The sequence below is a fragment of the Cygnus olor genome, chromosome 22 (assembly GCF_009769625.2).
Source record: "Cygnus olor isolate bCygOlo1 chromosome 22, bCygOlo1.pri.v2, whole genome shotgun sequence".
NCBI lineage: Eukaryota > Metazoa > Chordata > Aves > Anseriformes > Anatidae > Cygnus > Cygnus olor.
Window position 1 is genome coordinate 33,942 of NC_049190.1, and position 19,148 is coordinate 53,089.

The following is a 19,148-nucleotide window of genomic DNA, read 5'->3' on the forward strand; positions in this document are numbered from 1 at the left end:
GCCTCCTTCTCTCGTGTCCGGCCGGCGAGGTGCGGCCGGAGGCGCTCCGCGCCCTTGGCGGGGGCAGCGCTTGCCGCGGCCATGGCGGCGTGGCCCGCCGTGCCCCTCGGGATCAACCTCGGCGGGTCGCTGCTGGGTTTCGTGGCCACGCTCACGCTGATCCCGGCCTTCAAGGAACGCTTCCTGGCGGCGCGGCTCTTCGGCGAGGACCTCAACAAGGCCTCCCGGCAGCCCGTGTGAGTAGCGGCGCTCCGCCGAACCGTGCGGGGCCGTGCCGGGCCCGGCTGACTGCCGGCCTCCCCTTCCTTTCAGTCCTGAGGCGCAGGGCGTGATCAGCGGGGCCGTGTTCCTCATCATCCTCTTCTGCTTCATCCCCGTGCCCTTCCTGCGGTGCTTCGTGGAGAATCAGTGCGCGGCCTTTCCTTACGATGAGGTAGGGCTTGCCTGGCACGAGGAGTGCGGCAGGCATGGGCAGGGAGTGGCCACCGGTAATCGGAGCCCTGTTATCTGTCCTTCAGTTCGTGGAGCTCATCGGCTCGCTCCTTGCCATTTGCTGCATGATTTTCCTGGGCTTTGCAGATGATGTCTTGAACCTGCGCTGGCGCCACAAGCTCCTTCTTCCTACCATGGCTTCCCTCCCATTGCTCATGGTGTACTTCACCAACTTTGGGAACACGACCATTGTGGTGCCTAAGCCCTTCCGGGTTCTACTGGGCATGCACTTGGACCTGGGTAAGTTATGAATCACGGAAGGCCATCATCAAAGCAATCAGTGACAAATGGAGGGGCTCATCTGAAATTTTAACACACAGCAGATTGAAATCCCTGTGCTGAAGAGGAAACCCGTGAAGGATTTGCTAAATAAACAGTGAGAGGGCACATCACCAACTAATTATTACAGTGGCAAGAATATCCATCAAGAGGTCCAACATGCATCTAACTATGCATATATATATATAGGCACCATGCATTTTTCCAGGTTTCTGGCAGTACAACAGTGTCAGATGCCAATATCACAATCACCAACGCACAGAAACAGGACACGATAGGCAGCTGTCGTGTTGCAAATTTGCCATGCTATACATGTGTGTACGCATAAGATTCAGGGAAAAGGGAGCTATTTGTTAGAAAGCTACTGATTTCAAAATTTACCGAGACACCAGATAATAGATTGTCATACAAAGCAGGAAGCTTCAAGCAAATTGGACTAGAGCCTGTTTCAAATATGAATGCTAAAGTATTTGGCTCACTCTTACCTACAGGTATCCTCTACTATGTGTACATGGGTATGCTAGCAGTGTTTTGTACTAACGCCATCAACATTCTTGCTGGAATCAATGGAATTGAAGCAGGGCAGTCTCTGGTGATTGCTGCTTCCATTATCGTATTCAACATTGTAGAGTTAAACGGTAAGGAAATGACATGCTTAGCCGGTACAAAAAAAGCAAAGGGAAATAGAATCCTAGATTTTAGCTGGTGTTAAAAATAACCTAGTCCTGTCTTAGAACAAACTTATTTTGTTTCTTTTTTTCTTTAGGGGATTATCGGGATGATCACATTTTTTCTCTCTACTTTATGATTCCCTTTTTTTTTACCACGCTGGGGCTGTTTTACCACAACTGGTAAGAGGATGGACATTCAGCATTTCTTTGGAAATGTACTTTCTTTACTTTTACCCTCTGTAAACAAAAACGTTTACCAACATGCAAGCGGGATAGTGGAGTATAGACAAGCTTCTTGCCAGAACTATGAATGCAAAGCAACAATCCACTGGTAGCTTTTGTTTGTACTAGAACAATTCAGATCACACTAAATCACTAAAATGCATGGAATACTCTACCTCACATCTCACTATTGTTATTTATACGTTGTATTCTCTGCAAGTCACATTGCAGGATAGTTTTTAGCATATATACCTGCAATTGGTGTTTTCATTGCGTGGATTGGTGGTGGTCTCCCGGGTAGAGTTTTGTAGACTACAGTGGTAGCAGTTACATATGATAGCATCACATAAAAGCATCGCTATGCTTCTTTTAAGCAGACAAGGAGTTGTCTTCAGTATCTGAGAAGAAGCCAGCTGAGGCTTAACATCTCTCTTGCCCCCCCCCAACCTGCTACCTAGGAATGCATTCAGTGATTATAAAGTCATTTTCTTAGAAACTGTGATCATAACAAACCTTTGCTCTTTTGCCCTATGGATTGCAGGTACCCATCCCAAGTGTTTGTTGGGGACACCTTCTGCTACTTTGCTGGCATGACCTTTGCTGTGGTGGGCATCTTGGGGCACTTCAGCAAAACAATGCTGCTTTTTTTCATCCCACAAGTGCTCAATTTCCTCTACTCATTGCCTCAACTCTTCCATGTCATTCCTTGTCCCCGCCATCGGCTGCCAAGGTAATGTACCTGAGTGACCTTTAATGGTACCAGAGATGGTGTTTTTTGTCTCCAATAGCAGCTGAGAAACAAGAACAGGTGTTGGTTGGTACTCTTTTTAAAACCTATCGAGGTAGGTTGTATAATTAAAATCTGGCCTGCTGTGCTACTTGTGGTTGAGTCAAGCAGTACAGGTTTCTCAAAAAAATTAAGTACTGTTAGAATATGATTATTCTCAGCTCCAAGACAGAGGAAAGGATACAGACCACTTTTAATGCTGTTGCAGTAGGCTCTGCTAAAGTTTCGTAGAAGCAAGCATTCTGTGACACTGTGCCATAATGCTGTCCATGTTTGTGATCATATCCACATATATTCAGTTCTTCTATTTTTTAAAACCTTTACAGTTTTACGCATACGTTGGGTGGAAGGGGGGGAAGTGTCTTCTTCTGACTGCCCGGTCTGAGGAACCAGGTATCAGCAGCTGTTGTTAAGTATTAACAGATTATTCCTGCTTTTTTTTTTCCACCAATGGATTTCTTTCCCAGCAACTTGGCTTGGGATCTAAATCTGCTTACATAGATATCACTGTTTCCTTGCTCTATCTGGACTAAGACTTTAATGTTCCTTTTAGGCTCGATCCTAGTACAGGGAAGTTGGAGATGAGCTACTCCAAATTCAAAACTAAGAGCCTCTCAGCCCTGGGAACATACATTTTGAAGGTAATACCAGGAAAACATTCAAAATCCAGACCTGCTTTGAGGAAGCAATTACATGCAAGAACAACAGGATGTGAGGGAAGACAATTTCTGGGTTCAGTGGTTGTTTCCTGGCTCAAATCCAGAACACATTCTACTTAGTCCAGTCACTGTCTCTCACAGTCAACTATGTTAATAATTGTTCTTTTAAAATAACCGTACACAGCAGTGGTCCCAGGACCATCCCTAGCCTTTCCTTTTTTTTCTTCTTTTTAAAGTAAGAGTACGAGGTAAACTACTGGGATAGTAGAGCAAAACAGATCTAGCAAAGAAAGAGCACCAAACACAGCTGGTGAAATAGCATGCAATATTTCTTTCCCTAGGCAGTAAAGATCTTGCACATAGTAGATGTGAGAAGTGGAATGGATGAAGATGGCGAATACACCGAGTGCAATAACATGACACTTATTAACTTTGTTATAAAGCTGATTGGACCCACCCACGAGCGAAATCTCACTCTCCTGTTGCTACTCATCCAGGTCAGACAAACGGTCCCACCAACAAAGAAATATACTCTGTGGTAAAAACAGATCCAAATCAGTCTCAAGAGTTTCAAGGGTGAAAGAGGGAAGTAAAGCGTCAGACTCTTCACACAACATGCAATTGGGATGTGCAGCTTGAGAATCTGAGGTTTATGCAGTTCAAGGAGGAAGCAGCCCTTCCTCCCAGCCCCCGAAAATCATTCACTGAGAGCTATCAAGTACAAAGTCCCTAAGTTAGTTTGACAGAATCCACAGAGCACAAATTGCTGGATGCTAGAAAAATATTAGGAAAAAGTACCATGTGCTTGCCTTGTCACTCTGACCCAATACAGCCTTTTCCACGTTCCTGTTTTTCAGTCATACCAAATAACACCAGTACCAGTGTTATCTCCAGTTGGTGGCCTTGCAGAAATATGGCATAGAATTCAAGGATCTGAAGTCACAGTGGGGTGTGGGAACATTCTGATACAACTTAGAATGCAAGGATAACACGCCTTGCGGATAGCACTGCTACTTACATTCAACATGTGAACTTTCTTGCCTAATGTAATAGACATACTGTTTCTGGAAAGACATAGTGCTTATATGCCCACTATTCCTTTTTCACGCTCAGATCAAAGATAAAGAGATTCTTATTAGGAAAGAGAAGAGATAATCAAATTTCCATTTAGAGGGAAGACTTGCAACAAACAGACAGACATAAAAATCCCCCACACATAGCTACAATTCTCATAGACTGACCTGAGAACTTTGGCTAGACTTCCACTTTTCATTTTTTTATACACCTAAAAATTTTAGCTCAAGTGTTATTGAAACAAGCCAATGTCTTAAAGCACATCAAATCTATCTGGAGAGGAATATGCCAGCCTGTAAACTAACACTGTAAGATTTCAGCTCTTTTTTGTTTAATTTTTTCTTTTTTTTTAAACCTAGGTCCTGGGGAGTACGATTGCATTTTCAATCCGGTACCAACTAGTGCGGTTGTTTTATGATGTCTGACTAGGCTACTAGGAGTCAGTGGTAAGAGTTGCACTTTACAGTCAACTTTCTCCAATTGCTGACCAAATAATTCAAATGATCTTATTCTGGTCCTCTGAGAACATCAGGCCACCTTTCAAAAGGCAAGCCAATCTCTGGGCCAGTCCAGAATCACAATCTTTTTTTTGTGCACAAAGGTCTTTTGTCCAATTCTGCTGACAGAAGAGATTCAACGCTACTCGGACGTCACTGTTAATGGGATTACCTTTGAGACGGGAAAATAAGGAACCCACCTTTTTTTTTTTTTTTTTTTTTTTTTTCTTTTTTCAAACGCACAATGCTTAGGGAAGGGGGGAAGAGATGAAACCGCTATGAATTTAAGAAGCGCCTTTCTGTTCCCTGAGAGAAAACAGGAACTTCTGTTTCTGTAAGATGCTACATCAGAACAGAGTGGACATAGAATATTGTTATAAATCATACCCAAAATTCAGAGCACTCTGAGAATAAAATAACTCAAGGTACCCTTTCCCCTCTGATGCTTTGCCTTGAAAATACTGACACACGGTGACACTAGGTCGCACGGTACATCTGCGTCCTTCTACCCTGCTAGGGGCTGATAATTTCTGCAGCAGGCAGAAATTTCCTCTTTGACAGCCACTGGGAATGTTTTCACTAAGGTTTATTTTGGAACGTCTTTATCATTTGTGTTCCTTCATGGAATAGGGCGCCTCTAGAATAGGCTAGTGGAGATGGGGTCGCTGTGTCCGTTATAACGCCGGGCGTTTGTAAAAGCCCAGGGTTACTGTGCCACTGAGGCCCTGCAGGTTGCAGTTAGGTTTCCCTTACCCGAGGTCCTGCGTGACGAACCTGATCTCCTTCTATGACAAAGTGACGCGCTTGGTGGATGAGGGAAGGGCTGTGGATGTGGTTTACCTTGACCTCAGTAAGGCTTTTGACACCGTTCCCCACAACATTCTCCTCAAGAAACTGGCTGCGCGGGGCTTGGACTGGCGTACGCTTCGCTGGGTTAGAAACTGGCTGGATAGCCGGGCCCAGAGAGTTGTGGTGAATGGAGTCAAATCTGGTTGGAGGCTGGTCACAAGTGCTGTCCCCCAGGGCTCGGTACTGGGGCCGGTCCTCTTTAATATCTTTATCGATGATCTGGATGAGGGCGTCCAGTGCACCCTCAGTAAGTTTGCAGATGACACCAAGCTAAGTGCGTGTGTCGATCTGCTCGAGGGCAGGAAGGCTCTGCAGGAGGATCTGGATAGGCTGGACCGATGGGCTGAGGTCAACTGTATGAAGTTCAACAAGGCCAAGTGCCGGGTCCTGCACCTGGGGCGCAACAACCCCAAGCAGAGTTACAGGCTGGGAGATGAGTGGTTGGAAAGCTGCCTGGCCGAGAAGGACCTGGGAGTATTGGTTGATAGTCGGCTGAATATGAGCCAGCAGTGTGCTCAGGTGGCCAAGAAGGCCAACAGCATCCTGGCCTGTATAAGAAGCAGTGTGACCAGCAGGTCTAGGGAAGTGATTGTCCCCCTGTACTCGGCTCTGGTGAGGCCGCACCTCGAGTACTGTGTTCAGTTTTGGGCCCCTCGCTACAGGAAGGACATGGACGTGCTCGAGCAAGTCCAGAGAAGGGCGACCAAGCTGGTGAGGGGTCTGGAGAACAAGTCTTACGAGGAGCGGCTGAGGGAGCTGGGCTTGTTCAGCCTGGAGAAGAGGAGGCTCAGGGGCGACCTTATCGCTCTCTACAGTTACCTTAAAGGAGGCTGTAGTGAGGTGGGGATTGGTCTGTTCTCCCAAGTGCCTGGTGACAGGACGAGGGGGAATGGGCGAAAGTTGCGACAGGGGAGTTTTAGGTTGCATGTTAGGAAGTACTTCTTTACCGAAAGGGTTATTAAGCATTGGAACGGGCTGCCCAGGGAGGTGGTGGAGTCACCATCCCTTGAGGTCTTTAAAAGACGTTTAGATGTAGAGCTTAGCGATATGGTTTAGTGGAGTGCTTAGTGTTAGGTCGAAGGTTGGACTCGATGATCTTGAGGTCTCTTCCAACCTAGAAATCTGTGTCTGTGTCCTTATTTGTACAGCATTATCTAGCACCACGGCTCACCACAGAACTGCCACGTTCCGAACAGTGACACGAGGGGCTGGCCAGCCCCTCCCGCTGCCTCACCGGCTGGCGCTCCCCCGACGAGCGGGCGCAGCCCCCCCCCCCCAGGCCCCCCGCGGCGCCGCCAACGGTCTCCGCTCGGTATGAATTTGGCGCCTCGGCTCCTGATTGGCCCGTCGCCGCGGCCAATGGATCCGAAGCAAAGGCGGGCAGGGCCGGCCGGCCGGCGGGCGGGCCCTTCCGGCGGGCGCTCCGCAGCTGAGGCGCCGCGGGGCCGCCCAATGAGCTGCGCCCTGCGCGGCAGGAGGGGATAAAGCAGCCGGGCGGGGGCCGCCCCCTTCATTCCGCCGCAGAGCTGCGAGGGAGCGGTCGCGGAGCTCACACCATAGCGAGGCGCCATGTCTGGCCGTGGCAAGAGCGGCGGTAAGGCCCGAGCTAAGGCCAAGTCCCGTTCTTCCCGGGCCGGGCTGCAGTTCCCCGTCGGGCGCGTCCACCGGCTGCTGCGGCGCGGGCACTACGCGGAGCGGGTCGGGGCCGGCGCGCCCGTGTACCTGGCTGCCGTGCTGGAGTACCTGACGGCCGAGATCCTGGAGTTGGCGGGCAACGCGGCCCGCGACAACAAGAAGACGCGCATCATCCCCCGGCACCTGCAGCTGGCGGTGCGCAACGACGAGGAGCTCAACAAGCTGCTGGGCGGCGTCACCATCGCGCAGGGCGGCGTCCTGCCCAACATCCAGGCCGTGCTGCTGCCCAAGAAGACGGGCGGCGGCAGCGCGGGCCCCGCCAAGGCTGGCAAGAAGGGCAGCGGGCAGCAGTCCCAGGAGTACTAGGCCGGCCGACCGGCCCCCCCCGCACCACACAAAGGCCCTTTTCAGGGCCACCCCCCCATTGCTCACCGGGAGAGCTGCGATCCGGGGGGGGGGGGCGGAGCCGCGGCTCTGTCCCGCCGGGGGGGCGGTGCCGTGCCCCGCTCCGCCCGCCGGGCCTGGCAGGGGGCAGGGGGCGAGCGCCGGTGCGTGCAGCCCTCCCGGCCGCTGGCCGGCGCTGCGCAGCTCGCGGCCTCCGAAGAACGGGCCCGGGTGGGTCCGGAAAGCGTTGGCAGCTGACACGTGTGTGCTATGTCAGCCGGAGTAACGGCAAGAAACGCTCCTACCCCAGTTCGGTCACGAAACCTGTAAATAGGAGGTGCTCCGTAAAGACACTTATTCTTGGGTGCTTACTTTGGCTGTATTTATCTGCTGTTGCATTCAGTGGACAGTACATAGAGAATAAACCATGCTTTGTTTCCAGAACAGGAACCCCGTAAGAGACTGTTTCAGTGTTTCTCACAAGGCACTGTAATGCATGAGCTCTGCTGCCAGGATAGCAAGATGGTAGCACATTAGGACATTTCAACTGTGAACCACAGTAACAGGAAGTAGCTTGCAGTTGCAGAGAAAGGCACAATAGTTCAACTTCCTTCAACTTTAGCTCAAAGGCTACTGGCTAGAGTGGATGAATGACTATCTCAGATTACATCTACATGAGATGAGATAGCTAGCCAGGTACTTAATAATTCATTTGGGGCAAGCGAGAAATTATCTGATAATTTATGATATAACTCAACTATGGAATTATTTTGAACACAGCATCTGTGGTAATTTTCCATGAGGAATGCTGTAATGGGAGCCTAATACCATTCTTCTTCAGTGTTTCTGAAGGTAGAACAGGCCCAAATAATATATAATTACACAAAGTCAGTGATTACTGAAAATACTTTAGTTGGACTAACTGTGACAGTACAGTGCCCCATTCCTAAACGCAACAGGCAAACACCTTCTTTTTTCCCCCTAGCAACAAAAATCTTTCAATAAGTTTCAGATACAAAAACCCTGATCAGCATCACTACTCTGGAATTAGTTTATTATTGCATGTTTTTCTGTGCCCAAACATCAGGCAAGACTGGTGTCAATGTTTAAAAAAAATCCCTCTAAAGGCTGATACAACAGCTGCAAAGGCTGAAGCAAGACTTGTAGCAATCTTGCTGACCTCACTACAGGTTTAGCAGGCGTCATTAAGCTGCCTTGCCACGCTAAGGATATGCTTAGCTCCCTTGCACAGAAGTAAACTAGCTAGTTCAACACCAAGGTTCTCTGCAGCTTCCTGCGCCTGACCAGCGACATTCTTGGCTGTGATGCCAACATGCTGCACATCATCATTTGGTCCGTCTTCATTCTGCAAACATAAATGTATCAATGTAAGGCACTGGGAAGGAGTGGACAATGAATTAAACCATGTAGAAAACTAGATAGAACCCCTGGTCTAAGAAGTTGAGAACAGTATGCTGTAGTTTCCAAGAACTCTTAGCAGTGGGGGAGGGGGTAGGGACTGAAGCTGATACACTGGAGAACCAGACCAAAAGTAATAGATTTCAGAAGGTCTGGTTTTGTCATTCAACTTCAGGTTTGGATTTTGAACCCAATGTGCTTTACATACCTGTTGTGGATAATTAACGCTGGTCTGCATAGTCTCTTTCAGGCTATCAGATCCATCCAAACTGTAGACTGCACCTGTCAAATACAACTTTGAAAGAAGGTATTAATGCCACATTAAAAAAGCAACATGCAAAAATACACAGACAAGCCTGGAAGGGAACACTTTTGTAGTCCAGTAGGATCAGCTAGAATAGCAGTATGATAGAGCTTTAAGAAAAGTAATCCCTTTTACAGAAGATGCAACTTCCAAGGAACAAGCTGCATTCTTTCTAACTCCCCACCTACTTAATCATAGTCTGTTGTGTAAAAGCACAGATTTTCTGGAGTTCAAAGCAACACGTCCAGACCACAGGGCAACACTACCTTTAGAGAAGGAAAATAAACTATCATAATAAGGGTATTTTCTAAAAGACTTGATCTCAGTAACCAGACCCATTCTCATTCTCCTGTTATAGAGAGTAACCTGGAAGGCTTGAGTCAGAACCCCATCTGCCCTACTGTACCATGAAGATGTCTGCTGGAGTTGCCTTCAGGGAAGTATCAGGGAATGTGCACACACTGGTACAGTTTCCCAGAAATAATCCCAGATAAATACAAAATATTCCTCACCTGGCCATCTTTCAGCATGGTGCTAACTGCAACAGGGACACTACAGCCACCCTCCTAGAACAAAAAGAAGTTGACAATGGAGTTTTCTCCCTGACACGTTCAAACCAGAAGCACCTGAAAAGTACATGCTGCACAAAACCCCACCTCTCACTGTCTGGGCACTTCCTAAATCACGAATACGCTCTACTAGCAGTTTTAAGAAAGTGTGGCATCAGTTTACCTGTAGCAGAGCAGTACTGATTGCTGCAAGCAGAAGAGCAAGGATGCAACACGTACCAAATGTTTCATAAAGGCCCTCTCAGCAATGCAGCATAATACGGTTTCTCCATCGTGCAGGGCAGATACCATATTCAGTATTTCTTGGTCTTTGGCACGAACTTCCACCGCTAAGGCCCCCTATAAGGAGATAACAACAACAAAAAAAATCCTCAACTTAGGCATCTCTGTGCACACTCAGCAGTGGTCACAAATCAGAATTCAGAGGCTTGGATGCATTTTACTGTGATGTAGACATATCACAGAATTTGCAGAAAATAATCAGGAAACAATCCACTGGTTCCAAGACAACTTAAAGCAGCTGTTGTAAGGGGAAGACTAGAATTTACTTTATCCAAATGTTGAAGATCACAGTCACCAGACATCTCTTCCTGCCCTCAAACCATACCCCACTTCTGACTGCATCTATATAAATACCCGCCCTACTGTCACTTCCAAGTCACAAATCCAAGGTTGACAACCTGTTCTGAAGATAAACATCAAAGTGCTGAACATATAGCGGTAACAAACCACTTCTTTCCCAAACTGAAAACAAGACCAGGAGGAAAAAGGAAGTGCACAGTATAAGACAAAAGCATGATAAAGAAAATCCCTATTTCAGGCTGATTTTTCAGTTTCATCTAAGTGACTACTTCTGGTGCTGTCAGTCTCTGGAATTATTTTAAAGCTGTCATCTCAGACCATTGCTTCCAACCTGTAAGTAACACGCTGACTCAGTGTGTCACTTTCCTTTGGATGTCAGGAAAAATATTTTCCTTTGGATATCAGGAAACGGTTCTTCACTGAGAGGGTGGCTGGAACAAGCTCCCCAGGGACATAGTCACGGCACCAAGCCTGTCGCAGTTTACGAAGCGTTTGGACTATGCCTATAGTCATATAGTCTGAATTTTTGGGTGGAGCCAAGAGTTGGACTCGATGATCCTTGTGGGTCCCTTCCAACTCGGGATATTCTAGGATTCTATGACTCCTGTTCACGCACTGGGAATTCACCCAGACCGGGGAATAATTGCATCACATAATGATGCTTGCAATCACTAATGCACAGCCAGCTCAGGTTTCTCAAGTTTGATACCAGCTGTACAACACTTTGTAAACTCAGCTACATGACCAGCATGTGCTGGAACAGTTTGACTGCCTAGAAACAAGAGCACTAACAGTGTGCCCCACGGCATGTGTTTCAGCTCCACACAGCCAGAGTTAGGACACTGTGTGTAAGGGAGTGTAACAGTGCAAATACTGCAGTGGCTCTGCACAATTAGCCCAGTACAGCACAACACTCACTCTGCCACAGCCACAGCCTGCCTGATACTTGCAGAGTTGCCCCAGTGTAGTCATGCCACACATTACCTCTACCATTTACCACTTTCTATAGCTGATGGAAGTCAGCCCCCCGCCACACAAGCTCATAAAGCTGACTAATGTACTTCCCACAAGCTGTGCATAAGCAGCCTATTAGGCAACGAGATCAATGTAATTGTTCTTTGGCAACAAACACAGACGTAGTATTTGACTGTCACAGTCAACCACTTGACATGTCATACTGCTGCTCATTTTGCATACACAGTCAAGTTTATGGTAGAAAAGCTGTAACATACCTGTCCAACAGCATAGAGACAATCTTCAGGGCTCAGGAGCTGGAAGAAAGTAAAACCAGAGTTAAATCACATTGCACTTTTCAGAACATAGGAAACGAGTTGAATTCTGTGCTCACCTCTACCATTGATTTCGCGCCCAACCATGGAAACATCACCTCCCCCTTCCCATGCCTCGGTGTTTCCATCCCTAAGGTAAGATGAAGCACCTTCTTTCACCTGGGCAGTAACACTTCATTAGTTAACCTGAAAAGTCTTAGTCATGCACTGCTGTGTTGCTGCACACAAGTACTGTGAAATGCTGGGAGATATTACAAACTGTTACTGCACTGTGGAAAGCCGCATGGTAAAAATTTACGTATGAAGAGAAACAAACAAATCAAATCCTCCCTGAACCACATCAGATCTCAAGGTAATGTGACAACAGATTCAGCAAACTAAATGTTTGTCTTCAATGAGACAAACAAAAGGTCTAAAAGGCAAGCAGGCAGACTCAGAAGAGAATGGCATTCTCTGCTTTGCCACTCACCTGACCAATGCGATTCTCCCAGCCCATTCTCTTCAGCCCAGCAGCAGCCAGGATTATGGCACTGAACTCTTCTTTCTCATCTAGCTTCTTTAAGCGGGTATTTAAATTCCCTCTCTGCAAAAGTGGTTAAGTAAGTATAGAAACAGCATGCAAATGGTCCTACAACCACTTTACATTAATTTGTCTGTGTTTACAGAATCCAACAGTCTTCCGATTAGAATCGGTCAGGATACCGTCCTGAAAGAAGTGCTAATTATGGACAATTGTTTCCTTAAATAGAATTCTGATGAGCATTATGAAATATTAATTCAAGCACTGACTCTCAAAAGATGCACTTCCTTTCAGTGCACGATTTGCACCTGACGCCAAGTAATTTTGCACAGCAAAGAACTGGGTTACTAGGATTGAGATTAACAGTGCCTTTTACCATTGCTACACTGGCCCACATCTGAACTGATGGCCCAAAATCACATCCGAAGTACTGAGGACCAATCAATGCTTGGCTGCCACTACAACAAACACATGGCAGACACATGTTAAGCACTTTCTAGAACACCCTTAAATGTGAAATTCAGCTACATCTTGAATCTTGGCTAGATCAAGGCTGGGCCCTTTCTTTATAGTATCATGAGAAAGCAGAATGCACTACAGCCCTCTCAGAATAGGTTAGTGGAGGCAGCCTTTGAGGAAGGTGGTTGTTCTTGTAGGTCAGGTAGTATAAATCAGCCTTGATGCTAGATTTTGCATCAACTTTTATTACCCTTCATGGAACTTTATCCAGAACCCACATTTTGTCATGAAAGGATACAATATCTCTGAATTCTAGCTGAGGGAACTTCTTTTTGAGCTGGGCTGCTCGACGAAGTGAACTGGTTCCAATCACGCTGTTGAGAAAATTGAATCAATGAAATCCAGAATACTCCTGCACTTACCTCCATCTGGAGATGTCAGAAGTTTCAAGCAAACAAACATTTTTTTCCTTCCTCTTAGGATGGAAATGAAGATCCAAGAACCTGCCAATGATTTATACCTTCTTTGGACACGGAAAAAACACTCGTTGAGGTTTAACATAAGAACTAGCTGAAGCTAGATGCAGGCAAGCCACTCCCAGTAGCGGATTTAGAGGGAATGCTTCTGGATAGTAGCCACAAGAGACTGTCAAGGACTGATGAAACTTCCATTTAAAACAGAAGGTTTAAATGTGTGGAGGTTTAAATGTTTAACGTAGCCCCCATCAATTTTTTCCCACTGGCAATATACTAAAAAAAAAAAAAAAAAAAAAGAAAAAAAAACACTTTGAAAAAAGGTTGTCTAACTTGACAACACAGAACGCTAGACAGTAAGCATTTCTTTTCTAGAGATGAGCACTATTCACTCTTCTTGGTAATCTGGAACCTAAAGCAGGTAAGATTTTTCACACCACCCAGAAACATGGAAGTGTGAGTATTTGTATCACATTTGTATCACAGCTAGTTTTTTTTTATTTAATTTTAACACAGGGCAGAGGGGAAGCAATGGGACCTTTCTAGTAGGTATCTTAATCTGAGTAATTTCACTCAGCTGTCTTGGGCAAAAGAATACAATAATCTCTATTAAAACGCACAGAAAATTAGTCAGGTAACTCCAAAGGCAGAAACTACTTATGCTCCCAGCAGAACCATAGAAAACTGATGCCAAAAAAAGGTAACAAAGAAACCAGAATTGGCTGGGTGAGAACAAGAGAATGGTTCGGGTCCACGCAAGATAAAATGCTGCACCAGACACCCTGTCTGCACTGCATGCATTCATTCCCCTACAATGAGCACAATATAAAGGACCTGGTATTCACTCTGGAGACTGAGGTAAGAAAGGGTCTCACTTGAAAAAGTGCTGCATCTCAAAAGGTGGTAGGAGATAGCCAAACTGACTCAGTCTACAGCACTCCCAAGACAGCATTGCTTTTTTTAGCAAGTGGATTCAGTGTAACATACATGAAAGTTAATTGAAGGCAGTGTAAAACCACTACAGGATAAAGTAAGGAGCTCATTGATTTGTCACTAGGAAATACCAACAAGTTTCTCCCTTCCATTTTTACACCTTACTGTCTTCCCCTTCTCCCTACTCACCTCTTTTCCGGAAGGAGACCGAGTGTTTTCCCGCAGTTCTTGGGGTGAAAGACAACAGCATCAAGTGGGGTTTCCCTTCTGCAAAATAATGCAAAAGCAGAATGACATCATTTAAATGGAAGGCTGTTAAGGTTAACAGTTCTGATACTGGTCCCCAAAGGAGCTGACTCTAGCTCCAAAAGACTTCTTCACCATTGTAAAAATAAGGATTTCCAGTAAACCTGATGGCTACAGAACACTAGGACAGATCTAGTTGTTCCACTGTTTCAGAAAATAATCAAAGGGCAAACAAACTGTGAACCATGACTACACAAGCTGCCTTTGCTTTTCTACCATTACTCACACTGCAAAATGCATGTCCCTCAGAGAATCAAGAATAAGCCCATACTTACTTGCAGACAGCACCAATGGTAAAGCCAGGAGGAAGAGAAGTTGGCAGGTCCTTCAAGGAGTGAACTACCAGGTCAACTCTAAAAATTACAGGACAGTAATCACAGCACTGAACAGATGGTTGAGTCACACGGTACCCACCAGAGACCTACAGGTAACGTACAGAAAAGTATAAATTCACCCTGGGAAGTAATTTGGAGGAGAGAGGATTTTCAGGATTCTACAGCCAGAACTACTATAGAATTAGTGTTTCATTCCAGAAAAGCCACTTCACCTTTCTCTGTCCATCTTTTCTAACCTGGAAAATTCAGTGTTGTGATTTAACCTTCCTCCCAGCAGTGTTGCAAGACACATTACAATAATCAGGTTAAATCAGAGGAAGACGCTACAGATGTTAACACAAACTTATTGAACCAGTATGCAACCAGTCAACTGGCTAGTATTACACTTCAAAGTGAAAATAATAGCCCAACTAAACACCCTCAGCTTCAACACAAGGGCAATGAACAGTTTTAAATGACTGAGCCTTTAGTATTTTCTTCACCGACTTTACTGGAAAATGCATTATCATATACCTGTGTGCTAGAGATGCAGAAAAATATCTTTGTTTTTAAACCTACTTTAACTAAGCCATAAGCACCACAGCAACCCTCCTCATGATATTACAAAAAGCAAAAGCTGTAATCTCTGCTCCAGCATGAATCTGAACTGAGTTCTCCTGTAGAAAGAAATTACTTCAGAAAGCGGCACAACTTGCTCACGCCCAATTCTCCTAAATATTTAGCATACAAACATTTTAAAAAATATGGTCACACAATAACACTAAATGTTATGCCATGTTAACATGAAATACATTAACACAAAATACATCCACACAACCAAGCAAAATATTTTTTAAAATAAAGTATTCCCAAGCAGGTATTACATCCACTCTGACACACATGTAATGCAAATCACAGCAGAAAAAAATAAACCCCAACCAGGGCAGACTAAGCATCACAATGCCACTCCAAAATACATGGCCTAACTCCAGGGTAGAGTTAAAAGAAAGAAAAGAGACAATGACTTGAGACAATGACTTAGCAAAGAATTTCTTCTGTAACCAGACAGGTAGCAGAACAGAAGAAAACTAGATCACACATGCAGCAAAGCAAAAAATGTCTGAAGAGCACGAATGCCAGACAAGGAAGAAAAAAACAGAACAACCACCACCTCCCCCCCCCCCCAAAAAAAAAAAAAAAAAAAAAAAAACCTTTCAGCTCTTACTCATTTCTTTCAAGTGCATTTTCCAGTTCTTTGGTGAAGAGGCTCTTCTCCCCAATCTACATGTAAATGGAGGAACATGAATCACAAAAGAAAAATCTGCAAATATACCACCAAATACAATTACTTCGTGAGTACAGAAAGAAGATACCCTTTACCTTGGAAAGTGCTGTATCCAGGATCTTATCTCCAGTTGTTGACATGGCAACTGCTCAGAAAGAGCACAGATAAAGTGTGAGGTATGGTCAGAGCACATAGGCTTAGACTGAAAGTATCTACATAAGCGTGTAACAAGCAATACACTCTTACACGCTTATGTGTACTGTGTGCACAGACTCAAGACAAATACAAGAGCAGCTCACTCCTAAGAATACATTGCACTCAACAATGGTAAGTGAGAATGACACATCCTTCACTGTCCTTAAAAAACACAGAGAAAGAAAGAAAGAGGGCAGGTTTTGGAAATGGCCAACTGAAAGGACATTGCCCAGATCTTTCTCCAGAGTGTCAGTGAACAGATACTCAGCAGCTCTCTCCAGTGCAAGAGCGTACTTCCGGTTATTCTATGCTGTTGAATACCGCAAGTCCCAGACAGGAAAGTGTCCTCAACACACAGTCCAGAGTGCAGCCACATTGATACCAAGTTCTCAAATGAAGCAACACAATGTCACCTGCATGACAGATGCAGGGCCACAATCACCACGAGCTTGTGAAATCCTTCTTCCATAGAAAATACCAGCAGCAGTTGCTCAGCCATGCAGCCTAAATGAATTCAGACTGCACTCTTAGATAACGGGACAAATTCTCCTCCTCTTGACAGTACTCTGTACGCACATCTTGCACATAAAGATAACTGGCTGGCTCCTACCGCAATCTACACCAGAGCAGAAACCAAAAAAAAACAACACTTACCAATCTCAAAGTGGAGGTCTGGGTGTAACTCACGGAGCATCTCAACTACACTGTCAGTCTGAATCCGGGCCAGCTGCAACAAAGCAGAAAGCAAAGCGCTATACAAAAAGCGCATCAACTACACAGTAGCTAGAGAGAACTTTGCCATTCTCTGATGGTTATGCATATACAATCACTACGTTCTCTAAACTGTAAGTACTTGGGGCCACTTCTTTCAAGTACAACAGCTCATACATACAAACCCTCTGAGCCACACAAACCTATATCATGACTGGAGCATTTCACCAAATAATTGTTTGTATCTAAGCAGCAGAACAGCCTCTCCCCATATCCAACACTGTTGCGATCCAAGCAGTGACAAGTCAAAACAGAAAGAATTTACTGAGTTAGGAAAATCGACTGAAGCAGAAGACTGTGTGTTGGGATTCACTCACTCTACTTCCAGGTGCATTAAGGTCACTAGCTATTCCCAGTCATTGCCCTTGCACTTAAACAGAATTTACGTACCTAACTTTAAGGCACTTTGTTCCACATCTGAAATACCACTGCTGAAAGATGCCTGTTTACTGGCAAGCAAAACCATCCTCCCGTCACTCAGTGATGAAAGAAAAAGTCATGGGCATACTGGATACCCCCTGCTATTTCTAAGAGCATGAATTTTACCAATACTGCAAGTTTTGGTAGGAGCCAGTAGGATTTCACTTTGCCTGCGGAAGATTTATAGTTGCTGGTAAATGTGAGCTACTTTTAAGAGCAGAGCTCTATTTAGAAATTCTATAGACAAAAACAAAAGTAATATCTTAAGTCTGCAGAAACAGCAAACAAAATCTTAGAGCAGTAAAATAAAGGAAGAATATTGTCTTTTATAATGATAGTAGAAGCAATAAAACAACATGACACTATCACTTCGTTCTACACATGCAAGCAGCAGTAGAGTCAAGCAGCCACAGCTGACTAGCGTGTTTTAGCTTCTCTCCCTGTAATGAACTGAATAGCCTGGGGCAATTAACTTTGTTCTCCGGACTGCAGTTTCCCTACGTATAAAATGAGTGTAAATAGCAGCTTCCCTTTGTAAGGCATCACGAAAGCCTCAGGTTAGAAAAACCAGTAGCACACACGTAAGCAAGCCTATGACCATTTCCCTGACATCCACATGCAACGCCTTCTTCCCTTCTTCAAAGCACAGAATTCTTCCTAGAACCTGCTACTAGGACGAACAAGATTACTGCGGAACAAAGGCCTGAAGACACTTATCGCCCTTTGCGAGTCGGCTCCTCCCTGCTGCATCTGGATAGCAAGAGATACCCGCTGTGTCTCTGCGCACATTCCTTCGGGAGGGCCGGTGCCGTCCGCCGTTGGGTTGGGTGTTCCCCACCACCGCCCACCGCCCTGTAAACCCCGCAGATCGAAGAACGTACAGCAGGATTCCTAGAAGGGCATTGCCTGCACGAAGGCAACGCTGCCTAGAGCAGACCGCCACCTGGGCCCCGGGAGAAGGATTTCTACGTTTTCTCCGGGGCTCTCGAGAAGGGAAGCAGAGCACCCGGCGCCTCCCGGCGCGACGCGGACAGCCCGCCGGGAGGCGGCTCGGCCGCTGCTCGCAGAGCGCAGGCAGGACAGCCCGCACGCCGCCGCCCCGCCAGGCCGAGTCCTCTCCGGCTCGGGGCTCGCCCCCCCCAGCGAGCAGGGACGCGGCTCTCAGCGGGGACGCCGCTCCCGCCCGCCCCCCAGCGCGGAGCGGCCGCCCCCCGGCAGCGCACCGCCCCCGCGGCGCCCCCCGCCGCCTACCTGGCTCCGACGCGTGCCCACGCGGACCGCTCTGCCGCCCACGCCGTTCTCGCCCTGCAGCAACAACCGGGTCAGCGGCCGGTCTTCCCTCCCGGCGCCCGCCCCCGCCTGCGGGCCCCTCCCGGCCCCGCGCCCCCTGCCCCGACTCACGGCGGCCCGGTCCGGCTCGGCCATGGCGCCGCCTCCCCTCAGCGCTCCCCGCTCCGCTCCATGGCACGGCCCCGCCCCTCCGCGTCACGTCCGGGCGACCGCCCACGTGACCGGGCCCCTCGCCCCGCCCCCGGCGCTCCCCTGCCGGCAGCGGCAGCGCGGTACCGGACAGCCCCGTTTCCTGCGGCGCGGTGCCCGACAGCCCCGTTTATCGCGGCGCGGTGCCCGACAGCCCCGTTTATCGCGGCGCGGTGCCCGACAGCCCCCTTTATTGCGGCGCGGTGCCCGACAGCCTCGTTTATCGCGACGCGGTACCGGACAGCCCCCTTTATTGCGGCGCGGTGCCCGACAGCCCCGTT

At 46.9% G+C, this 19,148-nt stretch overlaps 3 protein-coding genes across 8 annotated transcripts; 2 read left to right on the plus strand and 1 right to left on the minus strand.

Moving 5' to 3' along the window:
- Positions 1 to 39: 39 nt before the first annotated feature.
- On the plus strand, positions 40 to 5,109 carry DPAGT1 (dolichyl-phosphate N-acetylglucosaminephosphotransferase 1). 4 transcript variants are annotated; one of them, XM_040534478.1, is made up of 10 exons: positions 40 to 236; positions 313 to 433; positions 519 to 732; positions 1,263 to 1,409; positions 1,538 to 1,622; positions 2,206 to 2,394; positions 3,005 to 3,092; positions 3,452 to 3,607; positions 4,544 to 4,630; positions 4,786 to 5,109. In XM_040534478.1, the coding sequence occupies exons 1-9, from the start codon at positions 82 to 84 to the stop codon at positions 4,607 to 4,609; spliced, it is 1,221 nt and encodes a 406-aa protein (XP_040390412.1). In that variant the 5' UTR covers positions 40 to 81; the 3' UTR covers positions 4,610 to 4,630; positions 4,786 to 5,109. The 4 variants fall into 4 exon arrangements, with proteins under 4 accessions (XP_040390412.1, XP_040390416.1, XP_040390415.1 ...); XM_040534482.1 differs by lacking the exon at positions 3,452 to 3,607; XM_040534481.1 differs by lacking the exon at positions 3,452 to 3,607 and having other exon boundaries at positions 4,544 to 5,109.
- A 1,560-nt stretch (positions 5,110 to 6,669) lies between these two features.
- LOC121058644 (histone H2A) lies at positions 6,670 to 7,990 on the plus strand. Its single transcript, XM_040534486.1, has one exon. It carries the CDS (start codon positions 7,100 to 7,102, stop codon positions 7,529 to 7,531), a length of 432 nt encoding a protein of 143 aa, XP_040390420.1. The 5' UTR covers positions 6,670 to 7,099; the 3' UTR covers positions 7,532 to 7,990.
- Positions 7,991 to 8,586: 596 nt separating this feature from the next.
- Positions 8,587 to 18,914, minus strand: HMBS (hydroxymethylbilane synthase). Of its 3 annotated transcripts, XM_040534483.1 has the most exons (14): positions 18,790 to 18,912; positions 18,640 to 18,693; positions 16,852 to 16,924; positions 16,098 to 16,147; positions 15,943 to 15,998; positions 14,679 to 14,756; positions 14,287 to 14,364; positions 12,990 to 13,065; positions 12,182 to 12,295; positions 11,656 to 11,694; positions 10,061 to 10,180; positions 9,785 to 9,838; positions 9,177 to 9,263; positions 8,587 to 8,915 (listed from the first exon to the last, which is right to left on the minus strand). In XM_040534483.1, exons 1-14 carry the CDS (start codon positions 18,811 to 18,813, stop codon positions 8,742 to 8,744), a joined length of 1,077 nt encoding a protein of 358 aa, XP_040390417.1. In that variant the 5' UTR covers positions 18,814 to 18,912; the 3' UTR covers positions 8,587 to 8,741. The 3 variants fall into 3 exon arrangements, with proteins under 3 accessions (XP_040390417.1, XP_040390418.1, XP_040390419.1); XM_040534484.1 differs by lacking the exon at positions 14,679 to 14,756 and having other exon boundaries at positions 18,790 to 18,913; XM_040534485.1 differs by lacking the exon at positions 8,587 to 8,915 and having other exon boundaries at positions 9,185 to 9,250; positions 18,790 to 18,914.
- Between the last annotated feature and the right edge of the window lie 234 nt (positions 18,915 to 19,148).